The following is a 26,364-nucleotide window of genomic DNA, read 5'->3' as shown; positions in this document are numbered from 1 at the left end:
TTAGTTGCGGCTCCTCTTCCGTTCTCCTCGGCTAAATGGACTTCCAGTCCGGTGGTGGTGGCCATCTTGAGAACATGGAGTTTAGGCAGCACTTTTAGCTGGCTGCTCTGTCATTGTTGATCCCAATTTGTGAGAATCATCGTTTTGTACCGGCGGCCTTGGACTCAGTGTTTTGCACGTGGAAGAGGAGGGACTGGAGCAGTTTGGAGATTTATTTATAGATGGGAAGTTCGCTGACTTTGAGGAAGTGGGTGGGCAAGTACCGGCTCCCAAGAGCTAACTTGTTTTGGTATTATCAGGGAAGTACGCAAGGAGATTTCTTCCTTCCACTCGTCGATGTATAGGATTCTTTCGGTGATGGATGCAGGGGAAGGGAAGATATCGGACATTTAAAGTCTGCTCCTGTTAATGGAACAGGTTCCACTGGATGGGCTTAAGAGGACGTGGGAGAGGGAGCTGGGAGAGGGAGCTGGGCCAGATGTTTGGAGGGGGGGGGGTTGGAGCGAGGCTCTACACGGAATCAACTGCACCCACTCGTGCACTAGGATCAGTCTGATTCAGTTTAAAGTGGTTCATAGGACACGGATGAGTCGTGTCTTCTCGGATGTAGAGGATAGGTGTGAGCGGTGTTCTAGGGCTCCGGCGCACCACACACATGTTCTGGTCTTGTTCTAAGCTTATGAGCTTTTGGATCTCCTTCAGCACCATGTTGGGAATTCATCGGGTTAGTTGGAGTCTTGCCCTTTGGTGGATATCTTTAGGGTTTCAGATTTACTGGAGCTGCAGAAGGGGGTGAAGGCAGATTCTCTGACCTTCGCCTCGCTGATAGCCCGAAGGGGACTGCTGTTCAGATGTAAGTCTTCGGTCCCGTCCAGTGCCGTGGCGTGATTAATGACGGAGTTCTTACACAAAATCAAGTATATCTTGAGAGGGCCAATGGAAGGCTTCTATTTGAGGCGGCAGTTGCTCGTTTCAAGGAGCTGGTCACCGTCAGATGTGGGGGAGGGGATGCTCGGGGGGAATTGGATTTTGCTCTTTTTGGTTTTGGTTCTGGGGTTGGGGAAGGTGGGTGGGTTGAAATATTGCAATGGTTGTTTGAATATTGTAATTGTTGTTTGAATGTGGTTGTGAAGGTGTTAGATTGGAAAAACCTAATAAAAATACATATTTTTAAAGTCATGCTTGGTGGTTTCTGCACCTTTCTCCAATTTAGTGCCTGAAGATATTTAGTCCAGCTCATTTTATAGCATTTAGCATAGTTTGTGGTTACTAGCAGAACACTCGCTGAAGGACCTTGTTTTGTGATTTTCTCTGCATTGCAGGAGCACGGTGAGGATTGGAGAGGCGGCGGTGGCACGTGTTTCCCCCCAGAATGGCACACCTTCTACGCAGCTGTTCCAGTCCTCTTTTCAGTACAGTGGTACCAGTAAAATTGAAGATAGTGAAGACCCACTGTTTACGACAGTTTACAACTCGCCAGGCCCTCTGGTGTCAGAAGCCAGGTACAGGAACAACAACATGTAGAGGCAGTCACTTGTATAATTTTGCGTTTGGAAGTAATGTATAAAGATGGAAATCCACTGGTGATCTACCGTGGTGTTTCCAGCTGTGACTCTCTGAGGATACACCCACAAGTGGGTGATGTCTTGTCGGGGTTGACAATTTTGTTGTCGTATCTGTTCCAAACCTTACCCGGTGTGATGCTCTCTGCTGCCTCATAATCTTAATTGTTCGTCACCCTGCAAGCAAGAACTAACCAAAATAACATAAAGAATGACTTAGAATAAGAAAATAATGAAATATACAAGTGATGATTAATATGATTTGAGTAAAAATATTGCAATAATTGCATTGAATTGGAAATGGAAAACTGTTTACGGAGAAGATCAGTCATCTAATGGAGTTAACAGGGTAAAATTACAATTTGAAGAATTGTAATGTAAATTAAAATGACCACTGAATTAAAAATATAAGAACAAGATATTAAAATTTATCTAATGAATAATATTAATTGAACATTTTAAAATTAGCCAGGCTCTGGGGCCAATCTTGGAAAAATGAGCTGTGACGAGTAAGAAAAATGCTTCAAATATATCTTTTGCAAAAAATAAGAAAAGCTAATGAAGTATTTTTGTAGGAACCATGGCAACCAATCTATGGACACAGTAATCTCTCACAAACTGCAATGCGATAACGATCAGAAAGGCTTTTTTTGTGATGTTAATTGAGGGATATTTATCAGCCGGGGAACCAGGAATAACTCCCATGCTCCTCTTCAGATAGTCTCCTGGGATCTTTTCCATCCACCTGAGAGGCAAACTGGACCTTGGTTTAATATCTTATCTGACAGCACCTCCAACAATGCAGAACTACCTCAGTGGAGTGCTGGCCTTGGTTTTTATGCTCAGCTCTTGGAGCAGGATTTGAATCTAGAACCTTGTGACTGGAGGTAGGAATGCTATCACTTGAGCCACGGCTGACACTCAAATGTTATTTAGAGGGAATAAGGGGATTGGTAAAAGTTATAGCCGTGGTCCAAATATGTTCAAAAGAGCTAAATTCTAGAGATGAGGCTTACTATCAAAGCAACATTTGACTAGAAGCCCTCGCAAAATTAAAGTCAATGGAAATCAGGATGAAAGCTCTTCACTGGTTGGAGTTATGATTGAAGATGGTTGTGGTGGTTGGAGGCCAATCATCCCAGCTCCAGGACATCGCTGCAGAAGTTCCTCTGGGCAGTGTCCTAGGCGCAACCATCTTCAGTTGTTTCATCAATGAGCATCCTTCTAACATATGGTCAAAAGTGCGGATGTTTAATGATGATTGCAGTGTCCAGTTCTATTTGTGATTCATTAAGAACATAAGAACATAAGAACTAGGAGCAGGAGTAGGTCATCTGGCCCCTCAAGCCTGCTCCACCATTCAATGAGATCATGGCTGATGTTTTGTGGACTCAGCTCCACTTTCCGGCCCTTAATCCCTTTATTCTTCAAAAAACTATCTATCTTTATCTTAAAAACATTTAATGAAGGAGCTTCTACTGCTTCACTGGGCAAGGAATTCCATAGATTCACAACCCTTTGGGTGAAGAAGTTCCTCCTAAACTCAGTCCTAAATCTACTTCCCCTTATTTTGAGGCTATGCCCCCTAGTTCTGCTTTCACCCGCCAGTGGAAACAACCTGCCCGCATCTATCCTATCTATTCCCTTCATAATCTTATATGTTTCTATAAGATCCCCCCTCATCCTTCTAAATTCCAACAAGTACAGTCCCAGTCTACTCAACCTCTCCTCGTAATCCAACCCCTTCAGCTCTGGGATTAACCTAGTGAATCTCCTGCACACCCTCCAGTGCCAGTACGTCCTTTCTCAAGTAGGAGACCAAAACTGAACACAATACTCCAGATGTGGCCTCACTAACACCTTATACAATTGCAGCAGAACCTTCCTAGTCTTAAACTCCATCCCTCTAGCAATGAAGGACAAAATTCCATTTGCCTTCTTAATCACCTGTTGCACCTGAAAACCAACTCTTTGCGACTCATGCACTAGCACACCCAGGTCTCTCTGCACAGCAGCATGTTTTAATATTTTATCATTTAAATAATAATCCCTTTTGCTGTTATTCCTACCAAAATGGATAACCTCACATTTGTCAACATTGTATTCCATCTGCCAGACCCTAGCCCATTCACTTAGCCTATCCAGATCCCTCTGCAGACTTCCTGTATCCTCTGCACTTTTTGCTTTACCACTTATCTTAGTGTCGTCTGCAAACTTGGACACATTGCCCTTGGTCCCCAACTCCAAATCATCTATGTAAATTGTGAACAGTTGTGGGCCCAACACTGATCCCTGAGGGACACCACTAGCTACTGATTGCCAACCAGAGAAACACCCATTAATCCCCACTCTTTGCTTTCTATTAATTAACCAATCCTCTATCCATGCTACTACTTTCCCCTTAATGCCATGCGTCTTTATCTTATGCAACAACCTTTTGTGTGGCACCTTGTCAAAGGCTTTCTGGAAATCCAGATATACCACATCCATTGGCTCCCCGTTATCTACCGCACTGTTAATGTCCTCAAAAAATTCCACTAAATTAGTTAGGCACGACCTGCCTTTTATGAACCCATGCTGCGTCTGTCCAATGGGACAATTTCCATCCAGATGCCTCGCTATTTCTTCCTTGATGATAGATTCCAGCATCTTCCCTACTACCGAAGTTAAGCTCACTGGCCTATAATTACCCGCTTTCTGCCTACCTCCTTTTTTAAACAGTGGTGTCACGTTTGCTAATTTCCAATCCGCCGGGACCACCCCAGCGTCTAGTGAATTTTGGTAAATTATCACTAGTGCATTTGCAATTTCCCTAGCCATCTCTTTTAGCACTCCGGGATGCATTCCATCAGGTCCAGGAGACTTGTCTACCTTTAGCCCCATTAGCTTGCCCATCACTACCTCCTTGGTGATGACAATCCTCTCAAGGTCCTCACCTGTCATAGCCTCATTTCCATCAGTCACTGGCATGTTATTTGTGTCTTCCACTGTGAAGACCGACCCAAAAAACCTGTTCAGTTCCTCAGCCATTTCCTCATCTCCCATTATTAAATCTCCCTTCTCATCCTCTAAAGGACCTTAAGGTGCTGAAGGAGTCCCTGCCCACATACAGAAAGACCAGGACAGCATTTAGGAATGGGCTGATTAGTGGCAAGTACCATTTGTGCCAACAAGTACCAGGCAAAGACCATCTCCAAGATTGATTGAATATAATCATCTCATCTTGACATTCAATGGCATTACTATCACTGAATTCCCCATCAACAAGCTGGAGTGACCATTGACCAGAAACTTAAACTGAAATAGTCATGAATACCTTGACTACAAGAGCAGGTCAGAAATTAGGAATTCTGAGGTGAGTAACCCGCCTCCTAACTCCCTACTCCCTGCTACAGAAAGTCATGAACAGAGCCCGGTCCATCATGTGGACTCGCCTCCCATCCATTGACTCGGTCTACACTTCCTGCTGCCTTGGAAAAGCAGGGCCCCCCCAACCCGGGCTATACTCCCTTCCAACCACTTCCATCGGGCAGAAGGGTGGTGGGAGGGGAGGGGGCGCGGTGTCTCAGCAATCCTAGTAATCTGTAGGAACGCAGATTGCTGAACCCATGTGAAATCCTCCAAACTCCTTTCAACATTGGTATCCGCAGGCATGATGCTAACTGTCTGTGCCTGCATGTGGTAAGCAGGGATCCCATACACTTGGTCTTAGTTTTCATGGCAATACTGAGACATTTCACAGTATCTTATGCTGGAAGATGAGACATCACCAGCTGATACTGCATGGCGGTTGGGTCCACATATATTCTCATGCAGTGGCCAACACTTGGACATTAAAAAAGATAGGCTTAAAATTTTGTGCAAAATCTCTACCAAGTTAGCGCTGGACTAATACCAGGAATGGACGGGTTGTTTTACAAGGAAAGGTTGGACGGGTTAGGGCTGTATATACTTTTAGAAGAGTAAGAAGGACTTCCGGGTGCGGCGATGACCAGCTGAGTCGCACGTTTCGGCAGCTCCCTGTGAAACGGACTTTTGGGCTCTTGATAGGAGCCCCAACGGCAGTTTTGACGGCTAAAAACACTGTGCGGTAAACCAGAAGGGAATCCCCCCTGGATACGGATGGAAAAAGGAGGAGAGAGTGGCCAGATTGCAGTGGATCCTTTAGAACAGCGGCAAGGAAGGCAAGCAAAAACCAAGATGGCGTCGGAAGGTGGCAGTTTAACATGGGGCCCTGAACAACAAGAGTTCTTGAAATGCTGTGTGGAAGAGATCAAAAAGGAAATGAAGAAAGAGCTGTTGGCCCCGATACTACAGGCGATCGAAGGGCTAAAGGAGGAATAAAAGACCCAGGAGCGGGAGCTTCGGGTCGTGAAGGCAAAGGCAGCCGAGAATGAGGACGATATACAGGGCCTGGTGGTGAAGACGGAGACGCAGGAGGCACATCAGAAACGATGTGTGGAAAGGTTGGAGGCACTGGAAAACAACGCAAGGAGGAACAACCTGAGGATTCTTGGTCTTCCTGAAGGTGTGGAGGGAGCGGACGTCGGGGCATATGTGAGCACGATGCTGCACTCGTTAATGGGAGCGGAGGCCCCGGCGGGTCCGTTGGAGGTGGAGGGAGCATACCGAGTGATGGCGCGAGGACTGAGAGCAGGAGAAATTCCCAGAGCCATAGTGGTGAGATTCCTCCGTTTTAAGGATAGAGAAATGGTCCTTAGATGGGCGAAGAAAACTCGGAGCAGTAAATGGGAGAACGCGGTGATCCGCGTTTATCAAGACTGGAGTGCGGAGGTGGCGAGAAGGAGGGCGAGCTTTAATCGGGCCAAGGCGGTGCTTCATAAAAAGAAGATAAAATTTGGAATGCTGCAACCGGCAAGACTGTGGGTCACATATCGAGGGAGGCACCACTACTTTGAGACGGCGGATGAAGCGTGGACTTTTATTGTGGAAGAAAAACTGGAATGAGCGGGTTATTAAAAAGAACGTTCGAACAAAGTGGTGGGGCGAATGTGGGGGCAAAGAGGGGTTTTATGTACTAATCCTGCTATGTGGTAACTTTTCTCTCTCCCACAGGTGGTGATGGGGGGAGGAGGGGAGGTGGAGGAGATGGGGTGTTGGCCATTGGGGGCGGGGCCAAGGGAGAAGCGCGGGCTTGGTTCCCGCGCTATGATAATCATGGCGGGAATAGAGAAGCAGGAAGGAGGGGGCGTCGCACGGTGCGAGCCGAGGTCACGGGGGGAAGCCGAGGTCAGCCAGAGTTTGCTGACTTCTGGGAGCAACATGGGGGGAGTAATTACGCTAGCGGGGGATCTAGCGGGGGGGGGGTGGGAGGGGGGAATTACTGGGTTGCTGCTGCTGGGGAGAGGGGGGAGCTAGTATGGGAGAGGATGGGCGGGGGGGCACCGCCTGGGGGAGATACAGCTGCGTGGGAACCGGGTGAGGAGCTGGAAAAAGGTGATGGCTAATCGACAAGGGGGGGGGGGGGTAAAGAGGGCACGGGTACTCGCACACCTTAAGAAACTTAAGGCGGATGTGGTTATGTTACAGGAAACGCACCTGAAACTGATAGACCAGGTTAGGCTACGCAAAGGATGGGTGGGGCAGGTGTTCCATTCGGGGCTAGATGCGAAAAACAGGGGGTGGCTATATTAGTGGGGAAGCGGGTAATGTTCGAGGCAAAGACTATAGTGGGGGATAACGGGGGCAGATACGTGATGGTGAGTGGCAAACTACAGGGGGAGACGGTGGTTTTGGTAAACGTATATGCCCCGAACTGGGATGATGCCAATTTTATGAGGCGGATGCTAGGACGCATTCCGGACCTAGAGATGGGAAAGCTGATAATGGGGGGGAGATTTTAATACGGTGTTGGAACCAGGGCTGGATAGGTCGAAGTCCAGGACTGGAAGGAGGCCGGCAGCAGCCAAGGTACTTAAAGATTTTATGGAGCAGATGGGAGGTGTAGACCCGTGGAGATTTAGCAGACCTAGGAGTAAGGAGTTCTCGTTTTTCTCCTATGTCCATAAAGTCTACTCGCGAATAGACTTTTTTGTGCTGGGTAGGGCATTGATCCCGAAGGTGAGGGGAACGGAGTATACGGCTATAGCCATATCGGATCACGCTCCACACTGGGTGGACTTGGAGATAGGGGAGGAAACAGGAGGGCGCCCACCCTGGAGAATGGACATGGGACTAATGGCAGATGAGGGGGTGTGTCTAAGGGTGAGGGGGTGCATTGAAAAGTACTTGGAACTCAATGATAATGGGGAGGTCCAGGTGGGAGTGGTCTGGGAGGCGTTGAAGGCGGTGGTTAGAGGGGAGCTGATATCAATAAGGGCACATAAAGGGAAGCAGGAGAGTAAGGAACGGGAGCGGTTGCTGCAAGAACTTTTGAGGGTGGACAGACAATATGCGGAAGCACCGGAGGAGGGACTGTACAGGGAAAGGCAAAAGCTACATGTAGAATTTGACTTGCTGACTACAGGCACTGCAGAGGCACAATAGAGGAAGGCACAGGGTGTACAGTACGAATATGGGGAGAAGGCGAGCAGGTTGCTGGCACACCAATTGAGGAAAAGGGGAGCAGCGAGGGAAATAGGGGGAGTGAGGGATGAGGAAGGAGAGATGGAGCGGGGAGCGGAGAGAGTGAATGGAGTGTTCAAGACATTTTATAAAAAATTATATGAAGCTCAACCCCCGGATGGGAGGGAGAGAATGATGGGCTTCTTGGATCGGCTGGAATTTCCCAAGGTGGAAGAGCAGGAAAGGGTGGGACTGGGAGCACAGATCGAGGTAGAAGAAGTGGTGAAAGGAATTAGGAGCATGCAGGCGGGAAAGGCCCCGGGACCGGATGGATTCCCAGTCGAATTCTATAGAAAATATGTGGACTTGCTCGCCCCGGTACTGACGAGGACCTTTAATGAGGCAAAGGAAAGGGGACAACTGCCCCCGACTATGTCTGAAGCAACGATATCGCTTCTCTTAAAGAAGGAAAAGAGGGAAATATAGACCTATTTCCCTCCTAAATGTAGATGCCAAGGTCCTGGCCAAGGTAATGGCAATGAGAATAGAGGAATGTGTCCCGGGGGTGGTCCACGAGGACCAAACTGGGTTTGTGAAGGGGAGACAGCTGAACACGAATATACGGAGGTTGTTAGGGGTAATGATGATGGCCCCACTAGAGGGAGAAACGGAGATAGTAGTGGCGATGGATGCCGAGAAAGCATTTGATAGAGTGGAGTGGGATTATTTGTGGGAGGTGTTGAGGAGATTTGGTTTTGGAGAGGGGTATGTTAGATGGGTGCAGCTGTTGTATAGGGCCCCAGTGGCGAGCGTGGTCACGAATGGACGGGGATCTGCATATTTTCGGCTCCATAGAGGGACAAGGCAGGGATGCCCTCTGTCGCCATTATTGTTTGCACTGGCGATTGAGCCCCTGGCGATAGCGTTGAGGGGTTCCAAGAAGTGGAGGGGAGTACTTAGGGGAGGAGAAGAGCACCGGGTATCTTTGTATGCGGACGATTTGCTACTATACGTGGCGGACCCGGCGGAGGGGATGCCAGAAATAATGCGGATACTTGGGGAGTTTGGGGATTTTTCAGGGTATAAATTGAACATGGGGAAAAGTGAGTTGTTTGTGGTGCATCCAGGGGAGCAGAGTAGAGAAATAGAGGACCTACCGTTGAGGAAGGTAACAAGGGACTTTCGTTACCTGGGGATCCAGATAGCTAAGAATTGGGGCACATTGCATAGGTTAAATTTAACGCGGTTGGTGGAACAGATGGAGGAGGATTTCAAGAGATGGGATATGGTATCCCTGTCAATGGCAGGGAGGGCGCAGGCGGTTAAGATGGTGGTCCTCCCGAGATTCCTCTTTGTGTTTCAGTGCCTCCCGGTGGTGATCACGAAGGCTTTTTTTAAAAGGATTGAAAAGAGCATCATGGGTTTTGTGTGGGCCAGGAAGACCCCGAGAGTGAGGAAGGGATTCTTACAGCGTAGCAGGGATAGGGGGGGGCTGGCACTACCAAGCCTAAGTGAGTATTATTGGGCCGCTAATATTTCAATGGTGAGTAAGTGGATGGGAGAGGAGGAGGGAGCGGCGTGGAAGAGATTAGAGAGGGCGTCCTGTAGGGGGACTAGCCTACAGGCTATGGTGACAGCCCCATTGCCGTTCTCACCGAGGAACTACACCACAAGCCCGGTGGTGGTGGCTACACTGAAGATTTGGGGACAGTGGAGACGGCATGGGGGAAAGACTGGAGCCTTGGGGGGGTCCCCGATAAGAAACAACCATAGGTTTGCCCCGGGGGGAATGGATGGGGGATATGGAATGTGGCAAAGAGCAGGAATAACGCAACTGAAAGATCTGTTTGTGGATGGGAAGTTCGCGAGTCTGGGAGCGCTGACTGAGAAATATGGGTTGCCCCAAGGGAATGCATTCAGGTATATGCAACTGAGGGCTTTTGCGAGGCAACAGGTGAGGGAATTCCCGCAGCTCCCGACACAAGAGGTGCAGGACAGAGTGATCTCAAAGACATGGGTGGGGGATGGTAAGGTGTCAGATATATATAGGGAAATGAGGGACGAAGGGGAGACTATGGTAGATGAACTAAAAAGGAAATGGGAAGAAGAGCTGGGGGAGGAGATCGAGGAGGGGCTGTGGGCAGATGCCCTAAGCAGGGTAAACTCGTCGTCCTCGTGTGCCAGGCTAAGCCTGATTCAGTTTAAGGTATTACACAGGGCACATATGACTGGAGCACGGCTCAGTAAATTTTTGGGGGTGGAGGATAGGTGTGCGAGGTGCTCGAGAAGCCCAGCGAATCATACCCATATGTTTTGGTCATGCCCGGCACTACAGGGGTTTTGGATGGGGGTGACAAAGGTGCTTTCAAAAGTAGTAGGAGTCCGGGTCGAACCAAGCTGGGGGTTGGCTATGTTTGGGGTTGCACAAGAGCCGGGAGTGCAGGAGGCGAGAGAGGCCGATGTTTTGGCCTTTGCGTCCCTAGTAGCCCGGCGCAGGATATTGCGAATGTGGAAATAAGCCAAGCCCCCGGGGGTGGAGACCTGGATAAATGACATGGCGGGGTTTATAAAGCTAGAGCGGATTAAGTTCGTCCTAAGGGGGTCGGCTCAAGGGTTCACCAGGCGGTGGCAACCGTTCGTCGAATACCTCGCAGAAAGATAGACGGAATGGGAAAAAGAAGGCAGCAGCAGCAGCCCAGGATCGGGGTGGGGGGGGGGGGGGGGTGGGGGGGTGGGTGGGGGGGGGGGGGGTGGGGGGGGTGGGGGGGGGAGGAGGAACCAGAAGGACTCTCAGGGTTGTTAATATATACTGTATAGCATGTATAGGTCGTTGCTACAGATAATTATATATTGGACTGTTAAATTATATTTTTGGAGAGTGTTACTTGTGACAAGGCAGTTGCCAATTAGGGCTAGTTTTCATTTTTGTTATTTATTATTTATTCATTTTTTGTTTATAAAATAGGTCATTGTTATTTGTGTTGTTATAATATTGTGTAAAGGATGCACAATGTACTGTGTTGGTTGACCAAAAATTTTCAATAAAATATTTAATAAAAAAAGAAGAGTAAGAAGTGACTTGATTGAAACCTTTAAGATCCTGAGGGGTATCGACAGGGTGGATATGGAGAGGTTGTTTCCTCTTGTGGGAGAATCTAGAATAAGGGTCGCTCATTTCAGACAAAGATTAGGAGAATTGTTTTCTATCAGAGATCTCTTCCTCAAAAGGCAGTGGAAGCAGAGCCTATGAATATTTTTAAGGAAGAGCACTTTGTGGAAGTTTGTGTTAAAGTCAGGCACCATTTTGAGGCGATTCAAAACGTGCTTGGTGCTGAGAACTCAAAACTTCTATCCTTGATCTCCACGCTGATTTGTGAATTCCTCTTAAAATATGGCTCCAGGAAGGTGTTTGAATATAGATACATTAAACCAGATAAAGCATTTTGAGGCCTATTAATAAGATTTTATAATTGAATTATTTAAAAGAAAAGAAAATATTTCTTTAACAAACCTGTATTATTGAGTACAAAGCCCATTTTGTTTCCTCTTCTTGGTCCTAAAAGCAGAGGCAGCTCATAGTCATATCTAATAGCTGGCATATTCCATTTGGGAGTGCTTTTATTTTAAATTAGTCTTGGCATTGTTTCCAGAAATGACATTATATGCTCAAATGTTTAAATTTTTCCAACTGTTTTACGTGGAACAGCTAGTTCGATTTTCCCACCGCGTTGCACCTGGCATCGAACTCGTTGCACTGGGGGCATTGTGGGAGAGGCTCAAATCTGACTTTGTGCTGGGCGCAAATCCGCATGCGAGCCAACCGACCTACAGTGCACGACACGATCTGGATCACGTCCTCACCGGGCGTGATTCAGATAATTATAATCAAATGATCTAGTAGGCGCAGCTGGGTTGAGGCCGCATTCTCTTGGCTCCCGGGGACACTGGCCGCACCGATGAGGCCTCACCCAGGCGTTGGATAATATTGGTCTCCACAAGTGGAGACAGGTGTGTAGGCCACCCCCGGGTCTTGTAGGGCATTGAAGCCCCCGGTTGGTCAGGGATCGGGCCGGAGAGTACCCTGGCATTCCCTGGGCACCCTGGGAGGTTGGCACTGCCAGGGTTTCAAGGGTACTGCCTGGGTGCCAGGTCAGCAGTGCCAGGGATGGAGGCCTAAGGAGGTCTGAAGAGGGGATCCTAAAGGTTGGGGGGGGGGCACTCAGCGACCCCATAGCATAGTGTGCACACCTGGGGAATGGGGGGGGTGGGTGATGCCCATGTCTGCGGGTTTGCCATTGTCCGTGGGTGAAGAATGTGAGGGAACCTCAAGCCCACTTATAAATCGGGGTAACCTTTCACAATGGCACTTCAATCTCTGAGGAGCCAGTCTCACTGGCGAGTTCAGTTCCCCACTGATGAAAACATTTCTAAGTATGGACTGGACCTGGGAGAAACTTACTTGGGCCCCAAAAAATGACTTAAGTACAGGTGAATACAGGTCTGAATCTTACCTAAAAAGCCAGTGGGAAACACCCCACCAAACCCGCCCAAAATGATACAGTTATTTTTTGGAAGAATCGTGTCCAACATCAATAAATGAAGGCCAGTGTTGCCTTCGCTAGGACGTGAGGAGAAAACAGGCAAACGCGAGAATAATTATGTAAAATGACTGAAGAAAGCACAAGTATTTTTTTGTCTGTTCGATCTGTGGTTTACAAGGTAACACAGTGGTTAGCACCGTTGCTTCACACCGCCAGGGACCCGGGTTCTATTCCCGGCTTGGGTCACTGTCTGTGCGGAGTCTGTATATTCTCCCAGTGTCTGCGTGGGATTCCTCCGGGTGCTCCGGTTTCCTCCCACAAGTCCTTGTGCTTGTTAGGTAAACTGGACATTCTGAATTCTCCCTCAGTGTACTCGTAGTGTGGAGACGAGGGGATTTTCACAGTAACTTCATTGCAGTGTTAATGTAAGTCTATATGTGATACTAATAAAGATTGTTATTGTTACATTATCGCAGTTTGTTAATGGGCAGTATGTTGTTTGTGATGGTAGGAATTCCCTATAAACAACTGACAGTAGGAGTCCCTAAAGAGATCTTCCAGAATGAGAAGCGAGTGGCTTTATCTCCAGCTGGTGTTCAGGCTCTGGTGAAACAAGGATTTAACGTGGTGGTAGAAACTGGTGCTGGCGAAGCATCTAAATTCTCCGATGACCAATATAAGGAAGTTGGTGCCAATATTATAGGGACCAAGGAGGCTCTGGGTTCTGATCTTGTTGTCAAGGTAAGATTTATTGTTGTTTGAATTATACTCTTCTGCATTTCACCGTACCATATAGTGAGATATTCAAGTCACTAAATTAGTTCTTTGGTTTAGTTTAGCAACAACCATCATGTTATGGGTGGCATGGTAGCATAGTGGTTAGCACTGTTGCTTCACAGCGCCAGGGAACCAGGTTCGATTCCTAGCTTGGGTCACTATCTGTGTGAAGTCTGCACATTCTCCCTGTGTCTGCGTGGGTTTCCTCCGGGTGTTCCGGTTTCCTCCCACAAGTCCTGAAAGACGTGTTTGTTAGGTAATTTGGACATTCTGAATTATCCCTCAGTGTACCCGAACAGGCGCCTGAATGAGGCGACTCGGGGCTTTTCACAGTAACTTCATTGCAGTGTTAATGTAAGCCTACTTGTGACAATAAAGATTATTATTATATATTTAGTGATCCTTCTTGGAGATTGCATTACATTCTCTCAATATTGAGGTTTTGGAAGTATACTTAACACTGGAAAGTTGAGATTCTGGGGCGAAATTCTCCGGAAACGGCGCGATGTCCGCCGACTGGCGCCCAAAACGGCGCAAATCAGACGGGCACCGTGCCGCCCCAAAGGTGCGGAATGCTCCGCATCTTTGGGGGCCGAGCCCCAACCTTAAGGGGCTAGGTCGGCGCTGGACGAATTTCCGCCCCGCCAGCTGGCGCGGAAATGACATCTCCAGGCGGCGCATGCGTGGGAGCGTCAGCGGCCGCTGACAGCTTCCCACGCATGCCCAGTGGAGGGAGTTTCTCCTGCCTCTGCCATGGTGGAGACCGTGGCAGAGGCGGAAGGGAAAGAGTGCCCCCACGGCACAGGCCCGCCTGCGGATCGGTGGGCCCCGATCGCGGGCCAGGCCACCGTGAGGGCACCCCCCGGGGCCAGATCGTCCCGCGCCCCCCCCCAGGACCCCGGAGCCCGCCCGCGCCGCCTTGTCCCGCCGGTAAGGTAGGTGATTCAACCTACGCCGGCGGGACAGGCATTTTAGCGGCGGGACTTCGGCCCATCCGGGCCGGAGAATCGCGTGGGGGGGCCCGCCAACCGGCGCGGCGCGATTCTCGCCCCCACCGAATCTCCGGTGCCGGAGACTTCGGCAACCAGCGGGGGCGCGATTCACGCCAGCCCCCGGCGATTCTCCGACCCGGCGGGAGGTCGGAGAATCTCGCCCCTGCTCTCTATTAATTTAATGCAAAAGTACATTATAGTTGGGGAGAACCAGCTTATTTGCTTGACCTGCCACTAGAATTAGAATCATCATAGAATTTACAGTGCATAGGGAGGCCATTTGGCCCATCGAGTCTGCACCGGCCCTTGGAAAGAGCACCCTACCCAACCTCCACCCCTACCCCGTAACCCAGCAACCCTACCCAACCTTTTTGGACACTAAGGGCAATTTAGCATGGCCAATCCACCTAACCTTTACATCTTTGGACTGTGGGAGGAAACTGGAGCACCCGGAGGAAACGCACACAGACACGGGGAGAAAGTGCAAACGCCGCACATACAGTGACCCAAGCTGGGAATCGAATCTGGGACCCTGGAGTTGTGAAGCAACTGTGCTAACCACTGTGCTACCGTGCCCCCCTAGTGAAGAAGTTTACCTCCGGATTATTCAATTTACTAATTTTATTTTATTCTGAATTGCTATATTGTTCTCTAAACTTCAGTAAAAGTTATGAGGAGTCAGCTTGAGAAATAGATCATTGGTGCAAATTACCTCCTTCACTCGCAAGAAAACAGTTCATGTAAAAATTATTGGTTCTTTCCCTTTCAACTTTTGTGAAACCACAACTTTTTAATATAATTAGCTTGCAGGAAAAGTGATTCCCATCAGCGGTGAATTGCTTCCCTGAAGTATGTGGTGAGCCTATCTGATGTTGGTAATTATTTTGATAAGAATATGAATCTGCATCCTTCTCAATTCGAGATGCTTAACCCAGAACTCTGAAATGGTTTAAATGTTCTTTGCCAACTCAAAGTGGTGTCCTTGATCGAGTATGTTCTTATTTTAAAATGATTTAATTGGCATTTTTCAATTTTACAGAGTGTATTTTTTGTGTCCGATATTTACAATTTATACAGATTCTTATTTACGTACATAGAACATACGTAAATAAGAAACTGTATAAATCTTTCTTCATATCTTTTCTCCCTATTCCCTCCTTGGTATCCCCCTCTTCTGCCCTGGGTGTTCTATTGCTGAGCTCCTGTTCTTTGTTTTTCCCCCCTTCTGCGGTTTGTTGCAGGCCTTGTGCCCCCTCTCCTCCCCCTCCTCCTCCCTCCCTCCATGCTTCCCCTTGTGGCTCCCTGGGCTTTCCTCCTCATCTCCTCCTCTCTTCCCCCTTTGTCGCTCCTTGTGTGTGTTCTTGTCTGCTCTCCCCCATCTCCCCCTCTTTCCCTAGTCGTTGTTGGCCTCGAACAGGTCTTGGAACAGGCCGAGGAATTTCCTCCATGCTTTGTGAAAGCCCTCTTCCGAGCCTCGGGTGGTGTACTTGATCTTCTCCAAATGGAGAAATTCCGCCTGGTCTGCCAGCCAGTCTGCAGCTGTGGGTGGTTCTGCTGATCGCCAGTCGAGCAGGATTCTCCGGCGGGCGATTTTTGGAAGCAAAAGCAAGGTGCCCCCTTCCCCATATGAAGTTCTGGCTAGTCCGATACCCCGAATACTGCCACTCTTGGGCACGGCTCCACCCTCGCCTCCACAACCGTGGATATTGCCTCGAAGAAGGCTGTCCAGAACCCTACAAGTCTGGGGCAGGCCCAGAACATGTGGGCATGGTTGACCGGGCCTCCTTGGCACCATTCACATTTATCTTCCACCTCTGGGAAGAACCTGTTCATTCGGGTTCTGGTTAGGTGCGTTCCACTTTAAACTGCATGAGGCTGATCCTTGTACAGGAGGAGGTGGAGTTGCCCATGCTCAGTGCTTCGCTCCAGAGTCCCTAACCCCCAACCCAGCGGTTCAATTGCTAGGGTAAACAGGAGTGGGACAAGGGGCATCCCTGCCGTGTGCCTCTGTGCAGCTGGAAGTATTCAGAGCTAGTGGTGTGGTCCGGATGCTCCGGAGGTATTGTACCGGATTTTCACCCAGGAGGTGAACCCTGCTCCTAGCCCAAACCGCTCCAGTACTTCCTGAGGTACTTCCACTTGACTCTGTTCAATGCTTTTCCTGCATCCAGTGAGATGATCACCTCTGTTGTACTCTCTCCGAGGGGGAGGGAGGTGTCTGTACGATCGCATTCTGTTGGGTCTTTGTCTTTTTTGGGTATCAGTGATATCGTGACCTGTGTTAGTGTAGGAGGCAGGGTGCCCCTTGCTAGTGAGTCTGCGAACATATCCCTTGGGTGTGGGGCCAGGGCCGGCGCAAATTTTTTATCGAAGTCTGCCAGGAACCCATCGGGTCCCGGCTCCTTCCCACCTGCGTGGAGCTGATGCTCTCCATGATTTCTCCCAGACCTATTTATTGCTGCTTCCAGTTCCCCCTCGCCTGTCCTCCCCCACAACTGGCAAGTCTAGTCCATTGAGGAACTGTTTCATCCCCGCACCCCCATGGGTGGACTCGGAAGTGTACAGCCCTCGGTAGAAGGTCTCAAATGCCCGGTTGACCTCTTGTGGCTCGGTTGCCAGTCTGCCTCTGCAATTTTGTATCTGCGCTATTTCCCCTGTGGCTGCCTGCTTTCTCAGCTGATGATCTAGTAGGTGGCCAGCCTTAATATGTTCTAACGATTCCAAGAAGTGTTTTTCTTGATAACGCTGGACATGCCGTTATGATAAATCATTGGATCCAGGAAAATGCTTTGAGTTGATTGCAATTGGATCAGTTTTCACCTCCTGTCAATAGGTACTGAAATAAACCTAGGTGGTTTTCCATAAGGGAAGATGGAAATTGCAGAACATTTCACCGGCACAGCTGGGTCACATCTCCTAAATGATTATCAAAGAGGAATAGCCCACTTCCCGACCCCACGTCACTCACTAGAACATAAAAGAAGAAGCATATTTAAAAAATAATGGTGGTGTTTGTTTTATGTTTGTGATGCCCTCCTCCTTTCCTTCCTCCCACCCCTGTCTCCACCATCCCCTTCACTCAAGGTCAGCTTCCTGCTAACTCTATCTAGGCCTATGTATGAATTTGAATCATTTATTCAGGGTACTCAGTACCTTTGGGAGATAGAGGAGAAACTGAGCTGGTAATGGGACACTCCTTCAAATAATGGCCCTTTGGATAGAGCAGGAAATAAAGATTTAAAGACTGACTTCTTGTAAGTTGTTATAGATATAACTTGTTCACAGAACAAAATGGGTTGCAATTCCATTATGTATTTATAAAATCTTTCTTTAAGGTTCGGGCTCCAACCTTCAACACTGCACTGGGAGTTCATGAAGCTGACCTTCTAAAAGATGCAGCAACTCTGGTCAGCTTTATCTATCCAGCTCAGAACCAAGAGCTACTTGATAAACTCTCTCTGTGTAAGACTACGGTGTTAGCAATGGAACAAGTTCCCCGAGTTACAATTGCCCAGGGGTACGATGCTCTTAGTTCAATGGCCAATATTGCAGGGTAAGAACCATTAGTGTTTTGTGATTGTTTGCATTGAAAATATTGCGTATGACTTGCGACAATTCAAAGATTTTGAGATAACTGCAAACCATTCTAGCTTTAATTTCTTCTTATCCTCAATATTTTTGTGATGCTCCCTTGACTGTTTTTGTTGAAAAGACCCCTTCTTTTTAAAAAAAGTGAACACAAAGTTGTCTAATAGCCCCAGAAGCCTAACTGGTTCGTCATTGTCCTTTGCAGAATGAAACCTACAAATGTAACTTCTATTCACTCCATTCTTTTTCCATTCCTTTTCTAAAACATGAAGAAATTAGCTAGGGGAATGTTTGACATTAATGAAATGCGCCTGGGAGTAGGATATGGGCTTGTGTCTGCATCTCCATCTACTAGAACTGCTTTGCTTCTCTCCAATGAATGAAATGAGGCAGTTCTTTGGATATTAACTAGTACAACTCAGCTTCCAAACACATTGGGCGGGATTCTATGGCCGCGCATGCCCGGCGACTGGAGAATCCCGCCCGAGGTCAATGAACTTTTCCATTGTCCGCGTCTCGCCCGTGACGATCTTGTGGCGGGTGGGGTGGAAGAATCCAGACCATTAAATCATACATTACCCCATTTGTCTAGAGAAAATACCATTTTTAAATTTGTTGTAAGTCCTCTAGACTTGGCACCACTCTTGTGTGGTGAGGCGTATAGGCCCATTAATTTGCTGCTCTATCGTCGATGTCTTGTGTTAAGCTTGGGTGTTGAACAGTGCATTAAAATCAGACAAGTTCCTTTCCCTGAAAATCTTCATGTAATGGCGATCTTACCCATGCCCTCTGTTCCCATGTGGATGAAATGAGAAAGGTTAATTTGTAATTTGATAGCTAATCTGCTGTGAGCGGGCTTTGTTTTTCATCAGATATACCTAACACAGTTCCAATGTAATACATTACTGTAAAGTGATGGAAGCTGAATAACAAAACAGCTTTATAGACCTTTGATAAATATAAGACTTGGGTGGATTAGCTGCATTTCTTTTGAAGTTGAGTAAGACCTATTTTAAAGGTGGCTGCACAACCTTGTATCAGAACAATATCATTGAATGTTAGGATTTGTGAATAGTAACAGAAAAAGCACTATCTGCAATATAAATACTAAAATAATACTTTGGTGATTTGAAATGAATAACTTTTCCATGTGGCATGTGGAATATTCAAGAGTGAAATTCAGGTCTCCATTTTTCCAAGGGGGTTGAGAAACCTCTGATCATGAATGGGAGTGGGTGACGTCTAGGTGTTCCTAGCAGCCACTTAAATCACATATATAAATTAGGGGTACCACATGTGTTTTAGGATATGCCTTATCTTACATCGGACAGCACTGAGCAGAGCTGGTGCCCACTGCTGCACTTGGGATTCTACATTGGCTTCTGTGGCTAAGCAAAGTTTGATGTGAAACAAAGAACAATATAGCACAGGAACAGGCCCTTCGGCCTTCCAAGCCTGCACTGACCATGGTACCTGCCTAAACTAAAACCGTATACACTTACGGAGTCCGTATCCTTCCATTCCCACCCTATTCATATATTTGTCTCGATGCCCCTTAGATGCTGCTATCGTACCTGCTCCCACCATCTCCCCAGGCAGCGCGTTCCATATATTTACCACCCTCTGTGTAAAAAAAACTTGCCTCGCACATCTATTTTAAACTTTTCTCCACGCACTTTAAACCTATGTCCCCTAGTACTTGATTCTGCTACCCTAGGAAAGAACATCTGACGATCCACTCTGTCCATGCCACTCATAATCTCGTATGCCTCTATCAGGTCGCCCGTCAACTTCTGTCGTTCCAGTGAGAACAGACTAAATTTATCTAACCCCTCCTCATAGCTAATGCCCCCCATACCAGGCAACATCCTAGTAAACCGCTTCTGTACCCTCTTCAAAACATCGATATCCTCCTGGCAGTGTGGCGACCAGAATTGTTCACAATATTCCAAATGAGGCCAAACTAAGGTCCTGTACAACTGCAACATGACTTGCTAATTTTTATATTCAGTGCCCCGACTGATGAAGGCCAGCATGCCGTATGTCTTCTTGACCACCCTATCCACATGCGTTGCCACTTTCAGTGATCGGTGGACATGCACGCACAGATCTCTCTGCCTGTCAGTACTCGCAAAAGTTCTACCATTTATTGTGTAATTCCTACATGCATTGGATCTTTCAAAGTGCATTACCTCACACTTGTCCGGATTAAACTCCATCTGCAATTTCTCCACCTAAGATTCCAACCAGTTTCTATCCTGTTGTATCCTCTGACAGTTCTCTTGACTATCCGCAACTCCACCAGTTTTTGTGAAGTGAAATAAATTCTCATCTAATGGGCGAGCTGTTTCTGGAGATGCTCCAGGTAGTGGCAGCTCGCCCAAATTATTGAGATGAGGCCTGAGGCCTAGTTTGGATCAAGCCTTGGGCCTCACATTTCAGGGCACTATCTATATACCGTTGGTAATGTGTGCGAGAAACATGCCAAGACCAATTTGCACCGTCCTGTGTCTAATTGAAAACTGATTTATTGTTTCCCTGTTTCTGGTAGGTATAAAGCTGTGGTGTTGGCTGCAAATCACTTTGGGCGTTTCTTCACAGGCCAAATCACAGCTGCTGGCAAAGTACCCCCAGCAAAGGTAAGATTAGCAGAATTTGAGAGATGCAGCTGTTCAGGTTGCATAATTGTACAACATTGCAAGCGTGTGGTGATGATACAGCTTACCTTCATTAAAGTTCTTCTGTTCTCAGGGTACTCACCTTAGTTACTCACTTTGATATAGAATTGATCATGTGAGAAGAACATATCCGTTTTTCTTTAAAAAAGAAAGTATAAATAGCTTGCTTGCATGTAAGCTTAAAAAAGAGTGTTAACTACTTTGTATTGTAAAACAGCTAAAGAACAACTCAATGCCTGCTTTTTAAAAATTCACTCATAGAATGTGGATGTCTCTGGCTAGGTTAGCATTCATTGCCCATCTCTAATTGCCCTGTAGAAGGTGGTGGTGAGCTGCCTTTTGGACCGCTGCAGTCCATGTGGTATAGGTACACCCACAGTGCTGTTAGGGACAGAGTACCACGATTTTGACCCAGCAACAGTCCAGGAACGGTGCTATATTTCCAATTCGGGATGGTGTGTGACTTGGAGGGGAACTTCCAGGTGGTGTGTTCCCATGAGTCTGCTGCCCTTATCGTTCTAGATGGTAGCGGTCATGGGTTCGAAGGTGCAGCCTTCGGAGGCTTGGTGAGTTCCTTCAGTGCATCTTGTGGATGATACACACTGCTGCTACTGTGCGTTGGTGCTGGAAGAAGTGAATGTTTGTGAATGGGGTGTCAATCAAGCAGGCTGCTTTGTCCTGGATGGTAATAATAATAATAATCTTCATTGTCACAAGTAGGCTTACATTAATGCAATGTATTACATTAATGCATACACAACTGCAATGAAGTTACTGTGACAAACTCCTAGTCGCCACATTCCGGCGCCTGTTCGGGTGCACAGAGGGAGACTTCAGAATGTCCAAATGACCCAACAGCACGTCTTTTGGGACTTGTGACAGGAAACCGGAGTACCGGAGGAAACCCACGCAGACACAGGGAGAACGTGCAGACTCCACACAGACAGTGGCCCAAGCTGGGAATCGAACCTGGGACCCTGGTGCTGTGAAGCAACAGTGCTACCCACTATGCTACTGTGCTGCCCAGCTTCTTCTGTCGAGCTTCTTGAGTGCTGTTGGTGCTGCATTCATCCAGGTAAGTGGGGAGTATTCCATAATACTCCGACTTGTGCCTTGTAGAAGGCGGGCAGGCTTTTGGAGAGTCAGGAGATGAGTTATTCACTATAGAATTCCTCGCCTTTGACCTGCTATTGTAGCCACATTATTTATATGGCTCATTCAGTTTCTTGTCAATGGTAACCCCAGGATGTTGATATTGGAGGATTCAGCGGTGGTAAATCCATTAAATGTCAAAAGGAGTTGGAGGTGGTCTCTTGTTGGAGGTGGCCATTGCCTGCTGCTTATGTGGCATGAATGTTACTTGCCACTTGTGAGCCCAAGCTTGGATATTGTCCAGGTCTTGCTGCATTTGGACATGGACTGCTTCAATATCTGAAGAGTCGTGAATGATGATGATCATTATGCAATCATCAGTGAACAGCCCCACTTCTGTCTTATGATAGAAGGGAGGTCATTGATGGAACAGTTGAAGATGGTTGGGTCTGAGACACTCCCCTGATGAACTCCTATAGTAATGTCCTGGAACTGAGATCATAGAATCATAGAATTTACAGTGCAGAAGGAGGCCATTCGGCCCATTGAGTTTGCACCGCTTTTGGAAAGAGCACCCTACTTAAGCCCACACCTCCACCCTATCCCAGTAACCCCACCTAACCTTTTTGGACACTATGGGCAATTTAGCATGGCCAATCCACCTAACCTGCACATCTTTGGACTGTGGGAGGAAACCGGAGCACCCGGAGGAAACTCAAAAAGACACTGGGAGAATGTGCAGACTCCGCACAGACAGTGAGCCAAGCCGGGAATCGAACCTATGACTCAGGAGCTGTGAAGCAACAGTGCGTTGGTGCTGGAGGAAGTGAATGTTTGTGGACGGGGTGCCAATCAAGAAGGCTGTTTTGTCCTGGATGGTGTCAAGCTTCTTGAGTGTTATTGGTGCTGCATTCATCCAGGTAAGTGGGGAGTATTCCATAACACTCCGACTTGTGCCTTGTATAAGGCTTTTGGAGAGTCAGAAAATGTGTTACTTACTCACTGTAGGATTCCTAGCCTTTGACCTGCTAGTGTAGCTGCAGCATTTATATGGCTCATTCAGTTTCTAGTCAATGGTAACCCCCAGGCTGTTGACATTGGAGGATTCAGCGTTGGTAAATCAATTGAATGTCAAAAGGAGTTGGAGGTGGTCTCTTGTTGGAGGATGATTGACCTCCGCCAACCGCAACAATCTTCATTTGTGCTAGGCATGACTTCAACCATTGTAGAGTTTTCCTTGATTCCCATTGATTCCAGTTTAGCTAGGGCTCCTTGATGCCACACAAGGTTAAATGCTGCCATGATGTGAAGGGCAGTCACTCTCACCTGACCTCTGGAATTCAGCACTTTTGTCCATGTTTGAACCAAGGCTGCAATGAGGTCAGGAGCTGAAGTGACCCCTGCAGAACCCAAACTGAGCACCATTGAGCAGGTTATTGCTAAGCAAGTGCTGCTTAATAGCCCCTTCTTGTACAGATTAGCGAGAAGAAACTGATGGGCTGGTAATTGGCCTGATTGCATTTGATCTGCTTATTGTGCACAGCACATACCTGGACAATTTTCCATATTGCCATTGTAGCTGTACTGGAACAGCTTGGCTAGCAGCAGCAGGTGTCTTCAGCACTATTGCCGGAATATTGTCGGGGCCCATAGCCTTTGCAGTATCCAGTGCCTTCAGCTGTTCGTTGATATCTCATGGAGTGAATTAAATTGGCTGAAGACTGCCATCTGTGATGCTGGGGGCCCCCGGAGGAAACCGAGATGGATAATCCACTCAACATTTCTGGCTGAAGATTATAGAAAATGCTTGGTCTTGTCTCTTGCACTGTTGCGCTGGGCTCCAACATCACTGAGGATGGGGATATTTGTAGAGTCTCTTCCCCCAGTGAGTTGTTAATTGTTCAGCACCATTCATGACTGGATGTGGCAGGACTGCAGAGATAGATCTGATCCATTGGTTGTGGACTTGCTTAACTCTTGTTTATTGGTTTCTGCTTATAATGCTTGCAAGTAGTCCTGTGTTGTAGCTTCACCAGGTTGATACCTATTTTTTTGGTATGCCTGGTGCTTCCCCTGGCATGCCTTCATGCACTCTTCATTGAATCAGGGTTAATTCTCTGGCTTGGTGGTAATGGTAGAGTGGGGGATATGCAAGGCCAAGAGGTTACAAATTGTGATTGTGTACAACTCTGTTGCTGCTGATAGCTCACATCGCCTCATGGATGCCCAGTGTTGAGTAGCTGGGTCCGTTAGAAATCTACCCTCTTCAGCACGGTGGTAATGTCACACAATGCGATGGAGGGTATCCTCAATGTGAAGGCAGGACTTCATCTCCACAAAGACTGTGTGGCGGTCACTCCTACCGATACTGTCATGGACAGATACATCTCCAACATTTGGTGACTGTGAGGTCAAGTATGTTTTTCATTCTTATTGGTCCCCTCACCACCTGCTGCTGACCCATTCTAGCAGTTATGTCCTTTATGACCCGGCCAGCTCGATCTGTAGTGATGTACCAAACCACTCTTGCTGATGGACATTGAAGTACCATGCTCTGAATACTTTCTTCGCCCCTGCCACCTTCCTTGCTTTCTCCTAGTGGTGTTCAACATGGAGGAGCACTGATGTACCAGCTGAGGGGGGAGTGGGGGAGGGGGGGACCAGTACATGGTCATCAGGACGTTTCCTTGCCCATGTTTCATCTGATGTCATGAGACTTCAATGGGCTAGAGTCAATGTTGAGCTCTCCCAGGGAAACTCCTTCCTGACTGTTGGGTCTGACTTGCCAGTGGGACTGAACATAACCAGCAATGGTGATGGTTGTGTCTGGGACATTATTTGTACGGTATGATTCTATGACTATGTCGGGCTGTTGTGTGACTAGCCTGTGTGACAGCTCTCCAATTTTGGCTCAAGCCCCCAGATGTCAGTATGGAAGATTTTGCAGGGTTGACCGGGCTGGGTTTGCCGTTGTCGTTTCCAGTACCTACGTCTATGCTGAATGGTCAATTCGGTTTCATTTTTTATTGCCTTTTTAGCGGTTTGATACAAATGAGCAGCTTGCTAGGCCATTTCGGAGGACAGTGTTGCTGTGGGTCTAGAGTCACATGTAGACCCGATCAGGTAAGGATTTCCTTCCCTAAAGGACATTAGTGAACCAAAGGGGTTTTTACAACCAAAAGAGAAAATGCTGGAAAATCTCAGCAGGTCTGGCAGCATCTGTAAGGCGAGAATAGAGCTAACGTTTCGAGTCCAGATGACCCTTTGTCAAAGAGTTTTTACAACAATAGTTTCATGATCTTTATTAGACTCTTCATTCCAGATTTTTATTGAATTCAAATGTCACTATCTCTCGTGGTAGGATTTGAACTTGGGTACCCTGGGCCTCTGGATTACTAGTCCAGTGACACTATCAGTACTTCACCACCTCCCTCTAAATACCAATATCAACAGCTTATCAATTGCTATCCCACTGGCAAGTTTGAAGGCGGGGCCATGTGGGCACCATGCCCACCAGCAACCTGCCCATCTGTGTCCCACTGTAGTTTTGTCATCAGAGGGAAGTGGGAATGACAGCCAATTGAGACCCTTAAGTGGCCAATTAATGTGTCAGCCCCCCACTGCTGGGATTTAACCGGCCACGTGTCCAGTCCGGTACCTTTCCCTTTGAGGTTGAGTGGCAGTGAGGGAGGGATTCCTCCTTTAAAAGGCCCCCTGAGCCCATTTGTGCATCCCCACTATGGTGTAACCTCTTCCCCAAGTTTCTCTCCCTCCACTCACAAGGCCTTTCTACCCCTGCGTCCCACCTCCCTCGCCAGGGCGGCCAGCCTGACATCGATGAGAACCCCCAGATTTGCCTGTGGTCCAGGTTTCAGCCCAGCTCTCCTTCCTGCTGGCCTCGCCACAGTACTGGCTGTGGCCTTCATTCTCGGCGGTGCTGTAGGTATTTGAAGGAGAGCTGCTGGCCTCTGACTGGCTGCTTTCTGAGGCTGGACTTCCTGTTGCCAAGGGATAGATGTCCCACCTTAAGCCAATTAACAATCGCCTGTTAAACGGTTCTAGTCGTCTTAAAATTGGATTTTCTTTTATTCATTTGCGGGAAGTGTACATCGTTGGCTAGACCATCAATAATAATAATAATCTTTATTATCACAAGTAGGCTTACTTTAACACTGCAATGAAGTACTGTGAAAAGCCCCTAGTCGCCACATTCCGGCGCCTGTTTGGGTACACAGAGGGAGAATTCAGAATGTCCAATTCACCTAACAGCAGGGGCTGGTTTAGCACAGGGCTAAATCGCTGGCTTTTAAAGCAGACCAAGGCGGGCCAGCAGCATGATTCAATTCCCGTAACCGCCTCCCCGAACAGGCGCCGGAATGTGGCGACTAGGGGCTTTTCACAGTAACTTCATTTGAAGCCTACTCGTGACAATAAGCGACTTTCATTTTTCATTTTTTTCTTTCGGGACTTGTGGGAGGAAACTGGAGCACCCGGAGGAAACACATGCCGTCACGGGGAGAACATGCAGACTGCGCACAGACAGTGACCCAAGCCGGGAATCGAACCTGGGACCCTGGCGCTGTGAAGCAACTGTGCTACCCACTGTGCT

General features: G+C 47.8%; 1 protein-coding gene across 2 annotated transcripts in view; it reads left to right on the top strand.

The window, feature by feature from the left end:
* The window catches only part of LOC140409045 (NAD(P) transhydrogenase, mitochondrial-like), a 343,808-nt gene that overhangs the window by 35,834 nt on the left and 281,610 nt on the right, over positions 1–26,364 (top strand). For both annotated transcript variants that reach the window (XM_072497085.1, XM_072497084.1), the window contains exons 2-5: positions 1,323–1,502; positions 13,140–13,369; positions 17,733–17,950; positions 20,537–20,624. In XM_072497085.1, coding sequence (XP_072353186.1) covers positions 1,373–1,502; positions 13,140–13,369; positions 17,733–17,950; positions 20,537–20,624 — 666 coding nt within the window. In that variant the 5' untranslated portion in view covers positions 1,323–1,372. The remainder of the gene's footprint in view (positions 1–1,322; positions 1,503–13,139; positions 13,370–17,732; positions 17,951–20,536; positions 20,625–26,364) is intronic.

The sequence above is a fragment of the Scyliorhinus torazame genome, chromosome 3 (assembly GCF_047496885.1).
Source record: "Scyliorhinus torazame isolate Kashiwa2021f chromosome 3, sScyTor2.1, whole genome shotgun sequence".
NCBI lineage: Eukaryota > Metazoa > Chordata > Chondrichthyes > Carcharhiniformes > Scyliorhinidae > Scyliorhinus > Scyliorhinus torazame.
Note: the sequence above shows the minus strand (reverse complement) of the source record. Positions and strands in the feature narration are given on the sequence as shown.